Here is a 19,032-nt window from a genome sequence, read left to right as displayed (position 1 = left end):
ACAGGGCTGATTGGAAAAAAGACTTGGGATGCACTTCTTCTTTAGGTATTTTATTCTTATTTAGAAAACCTGCAGAAAAAGGAAAGTCATGCTCATTAAAAACCACATGTCTAGATATATAAACTCTTCCGGTTGGACTTAGGCATTTGTAACCTTTGTGATTGTTGCTGTAACCAATAAACACACACTTGATTATTCTGAATTGTAATTTGTGTTCATTGTACGGCCTAAGACATGGGTAACAAGTTGTGCCAAATATCTTGAGTTGTTCATAATCTGGAAGTTTTCCAGTAAGTCTAAAAAATGGTGAAATTCCACCCAGAACAGCCGATGGTAGTCGATTTATTAACTCAGAGGCAGTGTGAAATGCTTCCCACCAATAGAAAAGAGGCATTTTAGCCTGTGCTAGGAGAGTCAAGCCTATTTCCACAATGTGTCTGTGTTTCCTTTCTGCTCTTCCATTCTGTGGAGATGTATGTGGACATGAGTGTCTAAAGTGAATGCCTGATTCGTGTAAAACCTTACAGAATTTTCTGTATTCTCCTCCCCAGTCACTTTGGACAATCTTAATCTTGCTCTCAAATTATTTTTCAACAAAATTTTTGAATGGAATAAACATATGAAGTGCTTCATCATTAGTTTTCAAGGGAAAAATCCAGGAATATCTACTGTAATCATCCACAAATAGTATATAGTAGCGAAAACTGAAGTGGTGAGGGTCCCCACAGATCAGTGTGTATTAATTCTAATGGTTTAGATGCATGTGAAGTAGAGACTTTGAACGGTAGGGAGTGCATTTTTCCATATTTGCAGGATTCACAAAAACTGGGTTCATTTTCATTGCTAATAGAAACTTTCAAGTTACATTCTGCAATGAGTCTATTCAGAACCTTGTCACTAGGATGACCAAGTCTACAATGCCAAAAAGTTCTACTAAAAGGTTTAAAACTAGATACTGAATTAACAGCTTCTTCTGCCGCCAGAATCAAGTCTTTCTTCTTTTCATTTTCCTTCAAGTCCAGCACTTGAAACATGCCTCCACTATTTGGTTTTCCCTGCAACACTACCTGCCCTGTTTCCTGGTTCTTCACAGAAACACCTTTAGTATTAAAAATCACATCAGCTTTGTTATCATGAGCCACTTGATACACACTGAGCAAATTCTTTTTAATGTCTGGAGTATAAAGAATTTTATTCAGTTTAACCTTCTGATTACCAACATTCTGAATAGTTGAAGAACCAATTTTTCGAACTCCTAATTTAAAACCATCACCAACAATAATGTTCATCTTACCATTAGGATCAGAAATATTTTCAATCTTGTTGATGTCATTAGTCACGTGGCTTGTAGCTCCACTGTCCATGTACCAAGCATCATCATTAACAGTTTCAGGACTGGCCCAATAAGCACTGTCTGAGTTAGAGTATGTGTTTCTGGTCATCTTTCTGCTTCCTGAAGGAACAAAAGATCTGTCAAATCGATAAAAACAATTTTCAACTATATGACCAACCCTTTGACAGAGTTGACATTTTGGAGGACCCTCATTGTTGTTGTTATTGTTGTTTCTGCCAGGACCACATCCAGTTCTACCTCTACCCCTTCGTCCTCTATTTCCTCTACCTCCACGCCAATTGGTTCTGAAAAAGGAGCTTTGATCAGATCTGGAAGAAAACGCATCATCAACCCGAGCATAGTTGGCAAAGTGAGCAGAAGTTTCATAAATTTGTTGAAGTTGCTCCAAACGGCTTTCATAAGTGTAAAGTTGAGACTGCAGCTCAATCCAGCTTAGTTCATCAGCACGGTTTGAAAGTTGAACAACTATTGGGTTGTAATCTCCGTCTAAACCAGCAAGAACTTGAATAATGAGAGGTAGTGGACTTCCAGCAATAGAGAGTTGCTCAGCTAAGGTCTTCATTTTCGCAAGATATTCAGGTATCTTCATAGATCCTTTCCTGGTCCTTTGAAGCTCAGAATGAAGAAGAAGAAGCCATGACTTGGTCTGTGCACCAGCAATCTCCTTTGCAGCAAGCCATAGTCCAGCAGAAGTTGACACAGAGGTCATTTCGGCAGAGATCTCCAGTGTCATTGTGTTTAGAAGCCATCCAAATAAGAGTTGGTCAGCTGCAACCCAGTCCTCGAAAGCTGGATTTATCTTTGTTGTATCTCCCTCTGTAATAAACTGGGATGGACATCACCTGGTTCCATTTATGAACCCCTCCAGTTTGTGACCTTTGATAAAGGGAAGAACATGTGTGACCCACAGAGAATAATTGAATCTGTCCAACTTGACAGAGCATGGCTGTGATAGGGAGTTGTTCTTTTCTGTAAGTTTAGCTAAGATGGAGGCAGAGACAAGAGAGCTCTCGTCATTCTTGGTCAGGGCAGTGTTTGGTGAGCTAGGGTTATTGTGTGACTCACTTGGTGCATTGGAAGCAGCCATTGGTTATTAACCAGCTCGGCTCTGATACCAAGAGAAGATTGTAATGGATAGAAATGTTTTTAAATGAGGCGCACTGTTCAAGGCCTTTTACTATTCTTTATATAGACAAGGGTAAAACCCTATTTTACAAGAGATGATTACACGTGTCTACTATTGTACATCAAGAATAGAACATACTAGAAATAACTATTTGGACTTGATCAGTTTGGGCTTTAGTCTGCTGGGCTGTTTTATGCTTGAGCCCACTATATTCTTAACAGATGATATTTTTAATTTTTCCTTTAATAGAAGCTGCCAGTTTCAAAAAAAAGAATATAGAAGATTTGCTCCTGTTAACAAGTCCTCCAGAAACTTTAGAGATAGTATCAAGGCATTCCATCATGCAACAAATGTATCAGAAAGCTTTTTGTTTTTGGTTTTTGGGCAATGAAGTTGCAGTTCAGATGATGGGGGTATTGGGGAACCCAAGCATAAACCATAAACGAAAACAACCAACACTTTTTGAGCCCATTTTTTTCACTTTCAACAAGTTAGGCAGGATTCTAATTTGAAAAAATATAAAAACAAAAAAAAGGAACAAACAGGTTATGCTAACTATAATTGACCATTCTTGTAATAATTTTGACAACTCGAAATCTATTAAAATTACTTATTTATTATTTTAAAATTCAGCTAGTATTTTTTCGCATTCTTTTTTTAATTTGACAATCGACGGCCTCTTTCATTGTTGTCCGCCCCAGTTGGACAAAGTTAACTGCCCAACCCCCGTAGAATTCTAAAACTACCTTTACAAGAAGATTTCGAGACTGATAAATCCAACACGCATCAGCTAGATTTTGGTTTCTCTTGCCAAGACCAGGTAGATCTGGTATTGTACTTGTATCACAAGAACAAAATAAAAGCACAATCATATAGGTTATTGATTACTTTAATTATTCCAAATATGATTACATGTCTATTGGCTTATTGCTATACGTGTACACACACTGTTCTAAACATTTAGAAACACATTGGGAACACACTAAATTCAGAATACATCAAAAGAATATCCAATCTACCACGTATCACTTGATTAATTTCAAGCTTTTGAGTCTTCTTATTCTCCTCCTCCTTTTTAAACGCAATATCGCAATCCTTCCATCTGTTCCAGCAAGCATAATGTACTAATCTTTCCTCGTCAGATTCGTACACTCAAACCTAAGCGTCGCACCAAGAATTGTCTGAATATAATTCGCGACTTCAAACCTGGACTTCCCTCCCTTACATGTCAGCTAACTAAACAGGAAGGTGGTCCAGAAAAGCGATTTCAAATGTAGGAATAGGGTTCATGGACACACAAGTAAGGGTCCAGAATCTTGTGCCCACGAACTGTACTTGGTCCCATTAAACACACTGTGCTTCGTGTTGATAGCCACAGGAACAATCCTATCAGTTAATTCAGCAAAAAGAGCACTGAACCTTAACAGAAATGGTTCTCTGCAAGTGGTTCCTTCAGGAAAAATCACCAAGTCACTAGCTTCCTGAAGCACCCCGCGTCTTTCTCTGGCTTTTTTACTAGTATGCTATACACAGCCAAAAAAAAAAAAACCAAAATGTTACAATTTCAAAAATATTTACCGGTACACTACACTTAAAATCTCTTGGCAAGAATGATTTTCAAATTATATACAAGTTGTTTTTGCCAAGAATGATTTATGTTATCTGATAAAAAGTGAAGTCGTGAACAATTTCAGTTTTTTACTAACATTTTTGCATGTGAGAGTCTCTTTGCTATTTCCTTCCCAATGCAAATATTCACTTCTCTCACTTATCAACTCAACTCTTCCTTTCCATGCAAACCCATGAGGCCACAACAATGTACATGCTTTTCTATATATTTGCATGTTCAACTTTTGTTTCTTGCTTCATCTTCTTTCATTCTGAAGTTCACTCTTCTTCTTCGTTCTCTCAGTCGTATATTTGCTCTATTTTTATTGTTCTCTTACTTTGTTACTTTTTCACTCTTGCTTCCAAATACTTTACAAGCTCTTTTATTGTTACTATGGGCATATTGTTTCTTCTCTTTCTCTCTTTGTTTTTTTTTTAATTTGTAGCTGTAATATAGAATTTGATTTTTCATCCCTACTACTCCTGATGAACTAATATTTCATTATTCTGATTTTCAAGAGGTGAGTGGTGGGTTTAATGATTTGGAATATTTGTACTCTTGAGGTGAGTAGTGGGTTCAATAATATGAAATATTTGTACTCTTTCTGGGTTAGGTGCATCTTATTTTGATGGTAAAACTATCAGATGCTATATTGTTTTAAGATGTTAAGATTTTGATATAAGCTTTAATCTTTTATAAGTATATGATTATTATTTTTTCTTATGAAGAATACTTTTCCAAAAATTTAAATTTGGTAAGATAAAACTGAAAAATAATTATATATATACCCTAAATATCAAATCTGTGGTATACTCCTCTAGTTCTATTTATGAGGCACTTCCAACATGTTTTACACAGACCAAAGAAAACTTTAAACTGCATTAACTTCCAACATGTTTTACACAGACCAAAGAAAACTTTAAACTGCATTAACTCTTTATTAAAACATAGCAACTTTCAAATTTTACTCCTATTTAATATAGATACCTTTCAAAATACCTTTCAAAAAAAGTAATTATCTACACTATAATAAATGAAGGATAATATAATACATTCATGGTAAAAATTTAATGAAGTGACTTATAAATAGGACTCAAAAAAATTTTCTCTCTCTTTCCTATAAATAGGACCAGAGGAGTATATAAGAAGTAAGAAGTTAAAAAAAATAATAAGAAAGTGTTCTACCCACATCAAGTGAACTATTGTTTTCACATATTTTTTAAGCAAAAATAGAGTGTAAGTAATGAAAAATTGAAATGAATGAAGGATGCTCATAAATTTTTTTCTCTTCATTTTGCCTTTTCCCTGATATTCGCTATGTCGCATTTTTGAATCAGTGATGATGTGTCATGACATTAATACTTTAAATCATAGGTTTTCCTACTCATAATTGTATTGGATGGAATAGGTTTGATGGATAAACATGACCAATCCCTTTTAATTGGGGTGATCATAACTTCCCATGTTTATTTGGGCCAAAATATTTAAAGATTGATTTAAATATGGCTCATTGCCTGTCAGTGTTTCAGCCTTCAGTTATCTAGGAAACAATCCACTGAAAGGGGCATGGTAGATCACCAATGATATTGAAATCAATGTTGAAATTTTCCAGACAAGGAATGACTTGATATAAATCAACAGATGAGTGAAAACCGACTCCCTTAATTTCTAGACCAACAATTACCTACTTGTGCTAAACTCTCTAACAGCAGCTTGCACTTTAGAGGAGATGAATTCCGGTGATCTAAGATACGTGTACTTGTAAAACAATGAGTTTTAAGAACATAATCAAGAGCACATGTGAAGTACTTTTTGGCGTGATCGGCCATCATATAATGGCAGCAGCATGGATTAAGCTAAGATCCCAAACATATGTTCACCTACAAAGCATGCTTCTTCCAACAATGTCTGTCTATCACCTAATTTCAAGAGAAGAAAGAAGGTCCAGTTACCAGAATTTTACGTAACAAGAAAGCTTGGCTTTTATATGCAGACACTAAACTAGCAGAGCTCTGATAGAGAAAGATTCTGGTCATTCAATGACTTCAGAGAGTAATTGGTGAGTAGCAGCAAGAAGACAAACCTTGTCATCCCTCCCTTCCGATGATATACTCAAGTTCCCCCCCCCCCCGGCTCTTTTGATACAAAATATACCCAAGTTTTAAAGTTTAGCATGTTTATTCACAGTTCCAAATAGGGGTGTGCTAAACTAGAGTGGTAGACAAAGTCATGTGTATTATGCTAAAATAGAGTAGTATTTCAAGCAACTAAAAGATCAGAAATGACTTCAACTCTGGATCCAGAGTTTTACGTTGGCTGTCAAGACAACCTTTCTCCTTTATTTGAACTTGAGGGCGGCTATGATATATAGGCATAGGAATAAAAAAGATATCATTGGCGACAAATTATTTTGCATGTATAAAATCATCAGTGACGTGCTGATAGAATTCAGAGCCATACCTAAAATTGCAGTTTCGAGGGAAGAAAAATTTCTGGCAGAACGCAAAAAGATCTATCATAAATTAGGTTGACCATGCTAAAATAAAGAAAGCCTTTTTGAGAACAAATTCTCATACCCATGACAATTCCTCGATCATAACACTGGAATCACACCAGAAGAACAAATGGAATCAGATGAGGGCATCAATATCGGGTGCCTTACTGCCAAAAAAGAACTTGATGTCATTCTCGAGAGGGGTCAGGTCAAGGTCGATGGGTCAGGTCAAGGTCGATGACGATGCCGTTGAGGGTGGCTCTGTGGCCCTATGTCCACCAAGAGCCTGAAACGTTTGCATGTCTTTTGATGAATTGAATATTATTTGATGCCTTTTGAAATAACTACATTGTCCTCTTTTCTTGCTCTATCTCTCTTCCCCTCCCACATCTCTCTCCCTCCTCTCTGGTTCTATATCTCTTTCCTCTAATCCTCTTGCCTCAGTGACAGTGTGTGCTGCATGAGAGACTAGAGAAGTATATCAATAGAATGAATATTCATATTGGATATCGTCACTTACAGCTGGAAAAAACAAGCGGGTTTCATCATATTCATTATCTTGCTGATTGTCCCAATCTACCATGCTTCCATCTGAAGCTTCTCCGTTACTTGGAGAATGATCTATCTGTACGAAAGCGATGATAAGTGTCGAGTCATTTAACAGGAGACTAGAGAATTATATCCAAATACTGAATATTTATATTTCGTTGTGGTCGCTTACAGCTTAAGAAGGCTCCTCTTGGTTATTTTGTTGACTGTTCGTAGACGACAGGCTTTGCCCTGTAACTTCTTCTCCCATCCCTCGCGAATCTTGGCTCTGCAAATAACAAAATCCACAAGCATAAAATACATGTTAGTTCAAGTAACAGGTTCAATTGCTTGAATATGTTGCTGCAAAACTCAGTTTAAGATCGCCTCATTGAAGTTTACATCGCCAACAACTTCACCGTTATGAGAGCCATTTGGACTGATGGAACTAACCTGTCCTCCGGATTCTGAGTTGCGGCGGAGGATAAAGATGAACAAGCAGAAAAGTAATGCAATCGGTAAGAAGATCCAGCTGATTATAAAAAGTTCTTCGACAGACAAGGGCAGCAAAAAAGTGGAGATCCCTGTTTCGAATCCAAGCTCAGACCCCCTTGACATGGACAGCAGCATCAAGGCGAATAAACCATACGAGATGATAATCTTTTCGTGCAAGTGCATTGGTACTCTTTGGTTAATAGAGCATTAAGGTTTCGCCCAAAACATACAAGCAAAGAGAAAATCAATTTTTGAGCCCACTTGTAACTTCTTAGAAAAACTAATCATCAAGCCAGGCCGCATTCTAATGTTACAATGGAGGGCCTTCTCTGCTTTTGCTCACTCCAACTGGACATAGTAAACTGCTCAACCCTGTCGAAGTCTAAAAACTACCCATGTAAAATCTTCAACACATACAGGCTGTAGAAGATTTCGGGACTGATAAATCCAACATGCAACCGATATAGAGCATGCAATTCGTATTAATTTATAAGGATAAAATACATCCAACACTTTAAAATATTTTGTCAATCCTGAAATATTTTTACAAGTCAACCATAAATCTTATTGTAGTGTCATTTTGCTCTTACAACTTTGGCACTCCTCAAATGGCTCTACTTCTTCTACTCCTTCTCCTTCTCCTTTTTTTCCTTCTCCGTCTGCATCTGTTTTAACTTGAAGTATCGATGTTGGGGATGAACTCCTCGAATCATCCCCTGAATCGGCGGCTTCAGGCTTCACTGAAACTCTCATTTCCGGCCTCCTCGTCAGTTATAACTCTGCTTCTTCCACCATGCGAAACACCAGTGCTGCTACTTCCAGCCACACCCAGACGCGTCTGGATGGATCATGCATAAGTCACGGGTTGATGAAATGCGTGCCATCGGAAACTTGTAATCGCCCCGTGTTCAATTCTATGGCACCATGGCCAGCATGATCTCTGAGAAAAATTGCAGAAACGGATTAGAGCAGGTAGTTTATCGGGTGGGTCTTGACTCTTGAGTACTGCATCTAAATTGAGACCTCCTCACAGGTGCCTTCATCTGAAGTTGTGCGACAAACAATGACAGGAAAAAGGTGGAGAACCCTGTTTCGAATCCAAGGGAAACCAGGCCACTTCCGGCTGACACAAATAAAATTTATCTGGCATTTTTTAACCAAAATAAAGATCACTTTTTAACTGAGATTTTTTTTTTTAAAAAAAATGATTTCTTTTCTATTTAGAAGCTATCATTTGAAAATTTTAGATTTTCAACCTCCTCCTCCATACCGAGAGGCGGAGGGTGACGCAGGAGATTAGATTTTTTTGTTGTTATTTCTGTTGTTGTTTTTGTTTTAAGGTGTATCCAGTAACTATCATTCAAAAAAAAAAATTTAGATTCTAAACTGTTTGAAAGAAAAGCTTAATTGGATTGTGGGTCCGTTTGGATCAGCAATTGGAAAAGTAGCTTATAGAGAAGTGAAATTAGTAAAATCTAAATTGGATAAGTTGAATTGTATTTAGATTGGAGTTCAGAAAAATTAGTTTGCAAAAGTGAGATTGATAAAAGCTTGTTTAGATTATAGTTGAGTGAAAGTAAGTTTGGTTGTAAAATGAACAAAATGGGTATAAGTTTTAATAAATAATGGAACATGATAAAAAATAATTTAACATAATATAATGAAATTAAAATAATTTATTATGAAGAAGTAATGAGTGAATTAAATTTTAAAATTTTAGAGAAATCATAAAAAATATTTTAAATATAAAAAAAATGAATTGACATAATACAATAAATTTACATTAATTTATTATAAAAAAGTGAAATTTATTGAGTGAATTAAATTTGAAAATATCAGAAAAATAAAAAAAAATATTGCAAATTCCCTCGGCTCCATATTCAGATGGCCTCCTGCTTCTCACTTGTGTTCTGCTCACTTGAAAAATTAGAATACGAACAGCGGTAGTCCATTCAGCGAACTCCCCCTCTCTCAGCACGTTGAAGATGATGACCATATCCCATCATGGCAATAAATACCGTCAAACAGGTTGCTAGCTAGGTGGTGAACAGTTTTGATTTTTTTTTTTTAACCTATCCATATATTATGTTCCCTCCGTCTCTTGTTATAAATTCTAATTTTTTAAATGGTTTTGTCCCTTTATAAGATCTTCTTTGAATTTGTCTGAGCATTTAATGCAGTATTACCTATTTTGCCCGTAATTTAATGCATTTAATATATTCTCTTTCTTCATTTATCTTACTATTATTCTCTCACATTTATTTATCTATATATAGGGTTATATTTTAAAAAAAAATTATATTTACTACATATTAATTACTTTTAACTAATTTTAACTATTTTCTTAAAACGCGTAATTTAGTTAAAAGGATTTTATAATGAGGGATAGAGTAGTATACAATTAGATAACCGTTTTGTCCATAATATAAATCAGAAGTCAGTTAAATTTTCTTACAAATGGAAAAATACTAGAGATTAGTATCAATACAAATATTTTTAACAAGGCAATGGTGATTTAGTGCGAATCTATAAGCAGTTAATATATAGAGAAAATTGGACATGTAAAAGTACTCATTCTTGATTTTTTTAAAAAAAAACATTATGAGCGAGGTTCTAAAAAGATTGTAGCCATTTGGACTGATGGAATCAAACTGTACTGGGGATTTTGACTTGAGGCGAAGAATAATGATGAGCAAGCAGAAAAGGAGTTTCCGGTTGGTTTTGACAAGTTGTATGACAAATATTAGAGACCTAGACTATGACTATATCGATGACGTGGGTCAATCTGTGCAATAAACAAAAAGAAAGTGACATTGTCAACACTTAATATATATCAAATCTGTTGTTCAAAAGCTTCAAGATCATAAAGAGTATTTGCTGGTAAAAAAAAAAAAAAAAGATCATAAAGAGTACTCTTCTTAACTAACATATTGGAATAATGGGTAAGAACAGAGAAGGCTTCAAGGTCTTACAACTTCAAGTCAATGTCGCAGGGCTAGTTTTCGTGCCTTCTCATTCTTGGATAAACCTTTTCCAACCTGAGTGAAAATTCAGTTAGAAGCTAGGGAAAAAAAATCATTAATAAAGAAATTATTAGTTAAACTCCACAGCGATCCAGATTCTTTGTAATTATAAAGTAATTGGTGTGTATTCAGAGAGAGGTAAAGAAGAAAAGTAAGCCTCATGCACATTCACAACTTCGTGCTATTCTTTTTCTCAAATGAATGATTATATAAAGAGTCATATAAGTATGATAAAAGTAATTTATAGAAAATTGAATTTATTAGATTTAGAAGATTGAATACCTTAGCTGCCATTGTCCTTGTCCTTGCCCTTGCCCACCGTGATAGTAGCCTTTGCCCTGAATCTTCGTCCATCCCTGGGGAATCTTGCCACTGCAAAAAAGAAAATACACAAGGATGTAACACATGTTAACTACTCTAACCATAGGTATAGCTTCTGTGCTTGTGGTCCCAAGTTTCTATGTTTTATTAGAAGTGGGGAAACCTCGCCTGCTTTATTAACGGAGTTAGTAACCTAATGAACGAGTTTATTTTTCCATAATTTTCAGGTCATTATTGTTAATACTTTTATTCACATCTCAATCATGAGTTTGTTTCTCCGCTCAATTTATTGTCCTGGAAATACACTGCCCTTCAAGGCAACGGGAAGAACAGAAACTGACTCTCAGTGATCTCTTGGAAAAAACAATAGTAGTATAGCATATGAATAACCAGTTCACCGTTATATTTAATTTTCTTGCAAATTATAACACCAGGAAATTGTAGTGGAATATAAATATTCTCCGTGTTATCTTTAAAGCGATCGATATTTGCCTCTACTTTGTTGTGAAGTGTTGATAGAGTTTAGACAATTACCTCTATAAATAATTCAAGACACCTGAAGAATATAAAATTTCTCAGTTAATATAAAAAAATTACAATTCTTTTTATGGTTTTGATAGGGTCAAATTCTTTTTCTCATTCATTGATCACCATACGTCTCTCGCAGGCTCTCTCTGTTTTGCTATTCTTTTTCCCCTCTTTTATGGTTTTGCTTTGCTCTTTCTTTATCCCTCTCTTATTGGTTTTGCTTCACTCTTGTTTTTTTTTCCTCATGCCCTCCCTATTTCCTCTTCACAAAAAAAAGTGCAAATATTTTTGCTTCATTATTGCGTACGTAAGTGCTAAAACAGGGGGATAAAATCTTAACTGGAAGCACGGCTTACTGAGGTTACTGGTGAGATGTTTTTATACATATGCTCAAACTCACACAAGCAACACCAATAAAGTACATTGGACTAAAGTGAACCAAGAGAACAAAGACACAAACAAAAAGGTAACCTTTGGAAGCGGCAAGAACAAGTGAGGATGGTGACATTGTTGAGTTGAGTGTGACATATTTCTACCTCCCTATCTCCCATTTGCAGAGAGGACAGGAGGATGCAATTCTGAGCCATTTGTCCACACATTCCAGGTGAAACATATGGGAGCAGGGCAAAATTCTCACTAGTTCTTTCTCTGCGTATTTGGCCAAGCATATGAAGCATACCTGTCATCAATCGTAACAAAGTATATTAATCTGTCATCCCACAAATGGCTGCAATTCAAATAAAGCAGGATTTTCTTCCCCCATGCCAATGCAAGATGAGAACCCTCAGCCCAATGAGTCGTAATGGTGCCATATATCAGGGCACACGGGCCGTTGGCAAGCAAGCGGCTTCTATAAATATCCACCATGCAACTTATGCCGCAGACTTTTGATGAATGAAACATGATTTGATGCCTTGTTGAAATAACTACTTCCTCTTCCTTTCTTGTTCCGTCTCTCTTCCCCCTCCCTTTCTGTTCTTCGCATTTCTCTCCCTCCTCTCTCTTTCTAATTTCTATATCTATTTCCCATAATCCTCCCGCCTTAGTGATTGGCCTGTGTGTGAGTGTGTGTTACATGAGAGGCTAGAGAAGTAGTATATGAGTAAACTGAATATTTATATTCCGGTTTGGTCACTTACAGAATGCTCGTCTTGGTTATTTTGCTGATTATGGGCAGATAACAGGCTTTGCCCTGAAACTTCTCCCATCCCTGGGGAGTATTGGCTCTGCAAACAAGGAAAATCCACAAGCATAAAGTACATGTTAGTTCGAGGAACACTTATCTGACGTCAGGTTCAATAATTGCTTGAATAATGTTTTGCTGCGAAACTCAATTAAGACCTCACTACTGTCTGTTACAACTTGACTTGGAGGAAAAACTTCAACGTGATGATAGCCATTTGGAGTGCCAGACTGTATTCTGGATGCTGAGATTCCGGATGCTGAGTAGTGGCGAAGAATCAGGACCAGCAAGCAGAAAACTATTGCAATCGGTGAGAGTTTCAAGTTGGTTTTGCATAGTTGTTCGAAAAACAATGATAGGAAAAAACTGAAGAACCCAGTTTCGAATCCAAGCTCAGACTTCCTTGACGAGGACAGCGACATCAAGGCAAATGAAGCATAGGAGATAATGCTCCATGCATCTGATTTGCCAGGCATGAGTTTGTCAAGCAGCACGGAGATCAAACATATCCCAAAAAAAATTAGAGCTTTCACTTGATCTTGGTATCTCTCTCGAATTGGAATTCTCTTGCCCCGCCAGATGAGGTAAAACATAATTGAACTGATCAATATATAAAAAAGGAGAGCGCCAATACCCACTTTCCAAATAACATTTTGTAGGTGGAACTGAGAAGAAAGCAAACCAGGCCATTTATGGCTGACACGAATCCCACAAACATCCAAACCTTGGTCTGATTTATAAGATCCCCCATTCTGTTCTTCTCCAGGTATCAGAAACAGCCTAAAGTTATCAACCACAAAAAAAAAAAAAAAAAGACAGACTAAGCTCAGTCAAAGCATAAAGAGAATCGAAAATGGCAAAAAGATCAAATGCGTTTAGTTCCTCATGAACAAGGATTCCAGTTCCAAAGAAGAGTATAGCAGATATTGTACTAAGATTTCTGTTACAGGCCAAAAGAAAAATTCATCAAAGGACATACTAACCTCAATCAAACGCCCCCTCCCACACTGCTCAGAATCGCCGGCCGCAACCACAAGAGGATCGTACGGTGGTTGCAGACAAAGAAAGAAAGGGGAAGTCAGATAAGGCATCAGAAAAGCTTAACAGAGACTTAAAAATGGGGAAAAGATCAAAAGTGTTTAATTCCTGAGGAATTCCAAAAAGCAGGGTATAGCAGAGATTGTACCAAGATTTCAAGTTACAGGCCAAACAAAAATAAATCATCAAAGAGACCTGCTAACCTTAATCAAACGCCTCCTTCCAGAGAATCGTGGAGACCAAAAGGGGATCGTAAGTCGGAATGAGGGTCTTGGGATTGAGGCGGAAAGAAATTGAGGAAGGAACAGTAAAGGTATCAACTTTGTCAACTCTCCGCTCCGTTACCAAAAGCGTAACCTTGACTTGATATCTTAATGGTCTTTGCTTTGTCAATATAAAATGTAAAATCACTATCATATTTATTATTCATACCGGGGCGCTTGCCCGTTGAAAAAATTAATAGACGAGTATCGTTACAGCTTAGGCCTTTACATTGTGTTTTTCTTTTTGGTAATTAATGTATCATTAAGGTTTGGCCCAAAGAATACAATCAAAGAGAAGATCAATCACAGTTTTTGAGCCCACTTTTAACTTCTGAAAAAAATAATCATCAAATAGTTAGGCCACATTCTAATGTTACAATTGAGGGCCTTCTCTGTTTTCGCTCACTCCAATTGGACATGGTATGGTACACTGTAGAAGTCTAAAACTACCATTGTGAAATCTTCAGGCCATAAAGGCTGTAGAAGATTTCGAAGGCTGTAGAAGATTTCGGGACTTATAAACCCAACATGCAACCGATAGAGAATACATGTTGGTATTAATTTATATCACAACAACAAAATAAAGTAGATGATTGATAACTTTATCACAAATATGAGCATGTTTATTGCCTTATAGCTATATGTATATACACACGCACTTCTAAACATTTAGGACCACATTGGGAGCCCACTAGATTCATAATACAAAAGAGTATCCAATCTACCACGTACTTGTACGTGCTTCTCTTGTCCTTATCTGCTGTCACGCTTAATTGATTTCAATCTTTCGGGTCTTCTTTTCCCCATCCTTATCCTTCGTAAATGCAATCCTCCCATCTGTTCCAGCAAGCACACTCTACTTATCTTTCCTTGTCAGATTCGTAACCTCAAACCTAAGCGTCCCCGCAAGAACTGTCTGAATGTAGTTTGCAACTTCAAGACTGAACTTCCCTCCCTTACACGTGAGGTCAACTGGAAGCTGGTCCAGAAAATCGATCTCAAATGTGGGAATAGGGTTCATGAACACAAAGGGCTCAAAATCTTATGCCCACGAAGTGTGGTCATATTAAACATAGTCTTCTTCGTGCTGATAGCCACAGGAACAATCCTCTGGGTTAATTCTGCTAAAGGAGCACTGAACCTTAAAAGAAATGATTCTCAGCATAAGTCGTTCCTCCATGAAAAATAACCAAGCCATCATTTTTTTAATATTCTCAGCATCTCTCTCTTTTTCTCTTGACAAAGCAACGGTTTTGATCGGCGGTGTTATTTCACTGAACTTGCTGATGCTGTACGTGACACAGCTGACTTTTCTCTTGAGAGCCACTGCAATAACTACAGGATCGGCGACCGTACGGTGATTGCAGAAAAAAAGGACGCCGCTTTGGCCTGTCTTTGGGGGAGTGGGTGGGGTGCCCTTGACAAGGATTCTGACGCCCAGATACCAAACGAGTTTTTCTGGCGATGGAATGTCGAGGTATACCCTTAAGATGGAGAGTATGGTGCCAATAGGGAGCCATAGGAAGGTCAATAGTGCCATAAGGGGGGTTGGCCTCTGAGCAAAACGACCGTCGTGGAAGAAGATGAGACTCAAAAGCTTGTCTCTGGGTAGTGGCTCACACGTTGTTCTTGGCACTCTATATCCATCCTGCATATAAAAGAGCAATTCAAAATACTCAAAATATATAAAATCAAGGGAAAATAAATGATCCAGCTACAATACACACACAACGGCAGGTTTGTTGAATTGAGAATATATCAGAACCGTTGATCCTCACTTCAGGAAACTCTGAGATGGCAAGCGTCGTCGGTGGGCGGTGGGGTATAGGTACGTAGTAGTAAAAGGTTTAAACTTTAAAACTCTCTTGGTCCTCAGAAAGAAAGTTTCAAACTCCATTGATATATTAAAAAACTGGGTTTTCAAACTCTATGGTGCTGCTTGAGGCCGGTGGGCACCTTGCAGGTTGTGTGTTTGATATATTGTAGTTATCAAAACTAATTTGATTCTGTGTGTCATGTGAGCTAGGAGAGAAGTTATGGCAATGAAAAGTTAAAGAAAATTTAGGGATTACCATTTCTTTTCTTTTTTTTTTTTTATATATAATCTGTTAGTAATTGGCCATATACTTTATTTGCAATACAAACATTGTCTGCATGATTTCATATGCCATGAGCTTTATTTCTTTTTGGTTGGGATGAGCTCAGTGACAAGTAAGTTTTTTTTTCCTTGTTTCAGGTCTAAGGAAGATAAGGCAAGAGGCTGCAGCCATCTGCTCTCTCTCTCTCTCTTCTTTTTTCTTTTTTGTTTTTTTGTTTTGCTCAGCAAAGAATCAGCATGATTCTATGATTTATGTTTTTATTGTTGAAAGCATTGTACTACCTCCGGTACTTGATAGTTGATGCATTAGTGAAGATTAAAAAAGTGAGTTAAGTTAGTCATTTGTAATAAATACGTGTTGTTTTCCCTAGAATATCCTTGTTAATCATTTGTAATAGCTAAAAGTACTATTTAATAAAACCTTTAATATATGCAATTACTGCTATGACTATTTTAAAAAAAATAGATAAATCTTAAAGACAAAGTGTATTAACATCTTGTGTTTAAAATCAAATTGAATGTTAAACTAGTTTTTATATTAAATACTAAAGATCTTGGATTCTTGTAAACTCAAACAACTTTAGCTGTTCAAAGCGATAGCTTGTGGTGGGGAATTTAACTAGTCTAATGAGTGGCCATAATAGACTTGTTGCTTTGGTATATACGAACAAGTCTTTGTTAAATGTGAGATCTTTATGAATCATTTGTTAATTGCTGTTTTATGATAATATTATTAATGATTTTATCATCTATTATCTTGACTTTTAATGAGAAAATAAAAAACGACTTTTTATAAAAAGAAAGTATCAAAATTTGTTTTCATAATTGGGAAAAATTAGTCTTTTTAATAATATTGAATATATCACTCATTCAGTCCTTAATGTAGAATCTAATTGAGAAGGTTATATTAGTCCTATATACAAAACTTATTTATCAATATTTTTTCAAATTAACGTTACTGATATGCTTCCAATAATAATCAAATAGGAGAAGGATGGAAGAAATTAAAGAAGATATATAGGGTGTTTTAGAAAAAATGTATTATATTAACTAATTTAACTAACGTCGTTAATCTAATCAAATCAGTTAATTATGTTTTATATTAAGGATAAGAGGAGTACCTATTGTCATGTATTATAATGATACTTATTCAATTTTGATAGTTGGCAAAAAATTATTCATTTTGATAATTATAAAATTGTAATTTTTTATATTAAATGTCATTTATAATCATATTTTATTAAACATGTCACAAAATAAGAACTAATTAAAAAGGGTAAATTTGTCTATATAAAAATATTTTTCTTCCCCTTCCCTTCTTAACCAAACAAAATAACATTATAATTACTTCCCTCCTCTTCTTTTCATTAAAACCCCATCGCTTTCTCTCTCCTTCCTTCAGTACAATCCCTTCCTTCAGTTTCCTCCTATTGAACCAAACACTGCCTTATTCATGATAGTCAATGAAAAATCACAGCTAAATTTACAAAAATGTACATGACTACAAAATAGATCTTATATTTATGATACAGATCACTCTAAATATGTAAGACAAAAGAAACACAGAGACCAAGATGAAGATCAACTTAAAGAGAAAAGAAGGGAAGTCACAAGGGAATCTGAGGGGGAAGGGACGACATAATTCCTTCCTACCTCCAAGCCAACTTCTTCCTCCATTTATAGACCTTAATGGCTTGTTCAATATCAGTGCACCCCTCCCAAGCCCAATTGTCACATCTCTTGGGCCTGTTAGTCTCTGGTTCACGATCCCAGTGCATAATATAATTGAGGCCATTCATTAGACCGTTCAGTTGCATGGCACCGGCAGAATCTCTGAGAAAAATTGCAGCCATATAGTTTGAGAATGTTGGTTCTTTAATATCTTACTGTGAAAAATTGCAGCCATAATATGAGAATGTTGGTTCTTTATTATCTTACTGCTTGAAATTGCAGCTATAGTACGAGAATCTCTGAGGAAAATTGCAGCTTTAGTATGAGAATGTTGGTTTTTTATTATCAAACCTTTGCATGTTACCTCGGATCAGGTTCTTTATTATCTTACTGTGCCACTATGAATCTATGATGAATTGCCATTGCCATTAAAACGAGTGAGCAGAAACGGTGTAGGAGAAATGTGTTTAAGAGGATCAGTGGATGACCTTAGGAGTTCCCCTGGTGGTGCTGCTGAACCGCCAGTCCAGTCGTTTTGGATTGTGACCCTGTTGTTTCCTGAGGATTCCTGCCAAAAAAAAAAAAAATGGAAACCATCAACACAGAGTGAAAAATCTAATCAACAAAATAAGTATTAACATAGTGTATGTGGTCACCTACAGCTGGGAAAGACAAAGAGATTCCTCTTGATTATTTGCTCACTGTCCCAATCTAATACACCTCCCTCTGAAACTTGTCCATTACTGATGAGGAATGATGCGTCTGTGTGAAAGTGGCAATAGTTGTTCAGTCATTAGATAGGAGACTAGAGAAGTTCAGTCATTAGATAGGAGACTAGAGAAGTATATGAGTAAACTGAGTATTTATATTCCATTTTGGTCACTTTACAGCTTGAGAAGACTCCACTTGATTATTCTGCTGATTGTTCGTGGATAGCAGGTTTTGCCCTGAAACTTGTCCCATCCCTGGGGAATCTTGGCTCTGTCAAAAACAAAATCCACAAAGACAAAAGGCATGTTAGTTGAAGTAGTAACAGGTAATAGCTTGAATATTTTGCTGCAAAACTCAATTGAGACCTCATCATTGATGTCTTCATCGCCAATTTCTACTACAGCTGCATTTGGGCTGGTGGAACCAATCTGTAATGCGGATTGTGAGTAGTGGCGAAGAATAATGATGAGGGAGCAGAAAACTAATGCAATGGGTAAGAAGTTCCAGTTGATTTTGAAAAGTTGTGCGGCAAACAAAGACATGCAGGAAAAAAGTGGAGAAGCCAGTTTCGAATCCGAGCTCAAACTTCC

At 36.4% G+C, this 19,032-nt stretch overlaps 1 protein-coding gene, 1 long non-coding RNA gene and 1 pseudogene across 5 annotated transcripts; all 3 read right to left on the bottom strand.

Annotated features, from left to right (window-relative positions):
- Window positions 1-11,678: 11,678 nt before the first annotated feature.
- Window positions 11,679-13,926, bottom strand: LOC114727919 (RING-H2 finger protein ATL20-like). Of its 4 annotated transcripts, none has more exons than XR_003738620.1 (5): window positions 13,645-13,802; window positions 12,820-13,441; window positions 12,618-12,704; window positions 11,950-12,157; window positions 11,679-11,740 (listed from the first exon to the last, which is right to left on the bottom strand). XR_003738620.1 is itself a non-coding variant. In XM_028914707.1 (4 exons), the coding sequence occupies exons 2-4, from the start codon at window positions 13,252-13,254 to the stop codon at window positions 12,011-12,013; spliced, it is 669 nt and encodes a 222-aa protein (XP_028770540.1). In that variant the 5' UTR covers window positions 13,255-13,441; window positions 13,903-13,926; the 3' UTR covers window positions 11,679-12,010. The 4 variants fall into 4 exon arrangements, 2 of the variants coding, with proteins under 2 accessions (XP_028770540.1, XP_028770539.1); XR_003738621.1 differs by having other exon boundaries at window positions 11,679-11,731; XM_028914707.1 differs by lacking the exon at window positions 13,645-13,802 and adding an exon at window positions 13,903-13,926 and having other exon boundaries at window positions 11,679-12,157.
- An 805-nt stretch (window positions 13,927-14,731) lies between these two features.
- LOC114727944 (glycerol-3-phosphate 2-O-acyltransferase 6-like) lies at window positions 14,732-15,616 on the bottom strand (annotated as a pseudogene).
- Window positions 15,617-17,542: 1,926 nt separating this feature from the next.
- Window positions 17,543-18,407, bottom strand: LOC114727902 (uncharacterized). The gene is made up of 3 exons (XR_003738619.1): window positions 18,392-18,407; window positions 18,220-18,299; window positions 17,543-17,893 (listed from the first exon to the last, which is right to left on the bottom strand). It is a non-coding gene; the product is annotated as an uncharacterized LOC114727902 (long non-coding RNA).
- Between the last annotated feature and the right edge of the window lie 625 nt (window positions 18,408-19,032).

Source organism: Neltuma alba, unplaced genomic scaffold, assembly GCF_004799145.2.
Source record: "Neltuma alba isolate B1F8T4 unplaced genomic scaffold, ASM479914v2 tig00012515_pilon, whole genome shotgun sequence".
NCBI lineage: Eukaryota > Viridiplantae > Streptophyta > Magnoliopsida > Fabales > Fabaceae > Neltuma > Neltuma alba.
The sequence above is the reverse complement of the archived record's forward strand: the minus strand, read 5'-3'. Positions and strand labels throughout refer to the sequence as shown.